The following is a 2405-nucleotide window of genomic DNA, read 5'->3' as shown; positions in this document are numbered from 1 at the left end:
TGTTTATCTGTTGATATCTGCTCTAACAATGTCTTTTTGCTTCTGAGTGCTCAGCCTGTCATCAAATGTTTTTCAATTCCTTTTATTCACTTGCTGTGACGTAGTATGCCCATATTTGGATCATAGGAAAACCATACTGGAGGATACGCCATGACAACATCAATTTGGACAAGTGTGCTAATGTATCCTCGGCCTACAGTCGTCCCCCATACCTGGAAGTACCACAACGTGTGCCAGTCATGGGCTAGGCTCCACTGACAGGGGGGACCTCCACAACCAGGCAGATAACATGCTGGGTCGACTACGTGACATTAGGTCTGTAACACCAAGGAATGTTACACTACTGCCACCAATGTAGCCTCGGCTGGGAAGCGAACGGCTGTAGGCTTCTACCACTGGATGAGACATCTTAGCAACACTCCATTGATAGTGAAGTCACCAACAATGCTGGTCCATCATTGGCTGGTCCCAGTTGATGACGTCAACAAGAATGCTGGTCCATCATTGGCTGATCCCAGTTGATGACATCAACAGGTTTGCGCCCTTTCTCCCTTTTTATAGTAAGATATTAAGATGTCACATGAAACCTGACCAATCACAGAGATTGGGCCATTTATAGTCTGGTTGGCTGAAATGTCATGTGAAGCTCCACCTCCTCAAGGTTTTTGGACAGATGCGTTTATGACCATCTGATTGGCTACGGGCAGATAGCATCTCTTGTGGCCTTTATATATATATATATGTATATATGTCTCAATATGACATCACCCTCAACCCCCGTAGCCAATGAGAGAGGGGAAGAGGGTGCATAAAAAGATTCAAGCTCTGCATGAAAAGAATATTCAAGCTCTCGATCACTCAACTTTTAAAATAGTTTGTCCATATAGATGTTATTGTGGGCTCGCCTGAAAAGCGAGAACACTGTTATCCTCATTATTTATATAAAAAAAAACCACTATGGTTTCGTCATTATTTCCGCCGCATATCGTGTTCCGTTAGCCAATGAAGCGCAATTGGTGGAAAAGAAATCTGGGAGTGGTGTTAGCTGGAGTATTGGTTGAGCTTCACATGACAGTTAGCACGCTGCAGAATATAGTCACGAGCGAGCCCACACTGTTTCGTAGGAACAGTATTTCTCAATATTTTTTCAATATTTTCTCAATATTTTTTTTACAGTTCTTCTCTGCAATAGGCTAGCCATAAGAGAGTCTCTGTGTGTGTGTGTGTCTAATCTTGCCAAATCGATGGACTGCAATTAACAAGAAAATCTTGTGAAACGAATGTCAGCACCCAATCGTCAAGGACGCTGATACACGAAAGAAGATGGTCGTTTGTTCCTACACAGAACTATTTTGATGATGCACACGGAGATGGCAGCATGCGAAACAGAGGATTCATGCAAAGAAGAACTTGATGATAAAGATGATCCAGGTGCTGCACCTTATGGCAACTTCATAAACTATTACACATTTAATCCACCCGAGAACCGTCTGCATCTTATCCCCGTGACACTCCTGCAGGATCTGGGCTACAACGCCAGCCATCAACCCACACTGATCCTGGACGTGGGATGTAATTCGGGGGAACTGAGTGTGGCCCTATACGAACACCTGCAGAAGGCCTCGTCTGAAGGAGAGACACAAGCAGAGGGCAGTCATCTTCTTCACATCTTGGGCTTCGATCTGGACGAGAAGCTTATCCAACGGGCTGAACAAACCAATCCCCTGCCTCAGAACATCTCCTTCGTCCACCTCGACATCACCGAGGACGACAGCCAGAGCCGTCTACTGCGCTACGCCGAACAGCATCGATGCTCCCGCTTCCACGTGTGCCTGTGCCTGGCTGTCACCATGTGGGTCCACCTGAACCACGGCGACAAAGCCCTGCTGGAGCTGCTGTCTCGCCTCGCTTCCATCAGCGAGCATCTCCTCCTGGAGGCCCAGCCCTGGAAGTGCTACCGCTCTGCGGCCCGGCGGCTCAGGAAACTGGGCCGCTCACAGTTTGACCACTTCAAGACGCTGAAGATCCGCGGGGACATGGCGGAGCACGCCCGCGCACATCTAGAGAGCTGCTGTGGCATGGAGCTCACGCAGAGCTTTGGCAACACCACATGGGAACGAAGGCTATTGCTATTCAAACGGAAGTAAACTCATATGTTATACTTCGTAGTGGGGAGCTGTTCCTCGTTCATTTTTTTTTACAGTACGGGCATAAATCCAACAGAGTGCACCTTGTAATTTATATCAGGCCGCACTCGTTGATGGTGATGTCACCAAGATTGCTGGTCCCTCATTGGCTGTTGATGGTGATGATGGTGACGTCATCACCCAGTCGATGACGTCACTCTGTGTTATTTCAAGGGTTTTCCCATTGGATGATGTAAACAAAGACTGACACAAAGACAG

The 2405-nt window shown here is 47.3% G+C and overlaps 1 protein-coding gene across 1 annotated transcript; it reads left to right on the top strand.

The window, feature by feature from the left end:
- Positions 1 to 1370: 1370 nt before the first annotated feature.
- On the top strand, positions 1371 to 2147 carry LOC308290281 (pre-miRNA 5'-monophosphate methyltransferase-like; the record flags this gene model as incomplete). Its single annotated transcript, XM_080732066.1, has 1 exon — positions 1371 to 2147. The coding sequence occupies one exon, from the start codon at positions 1371 to 1373 to the stop codon at positions 2145 to 2147; it is 777 nt and encodes a 258-aa protein (XP_080588192.1).
- Positions 2148 to 2405: the final 258 nt, after the last annotated feature.

This window comes from Nannobrachium achirus (assembly GCF_963921795.1).
Source record: "Nannobrachium achirus genome assembly, chromosome: 8".
In the NCBI taxonomy this organism is placed as follows: Eukaryota; Metazoa; Chordata; class Actinopteri; order Myctophiformes; family Myctophidae; genus Nannobrachium; species Nannobrachium achirus.
Note: the sequence above shows the minus strand (reverse complement) of the source record. Positions and strands in the feature narration are given on the sequence as shown.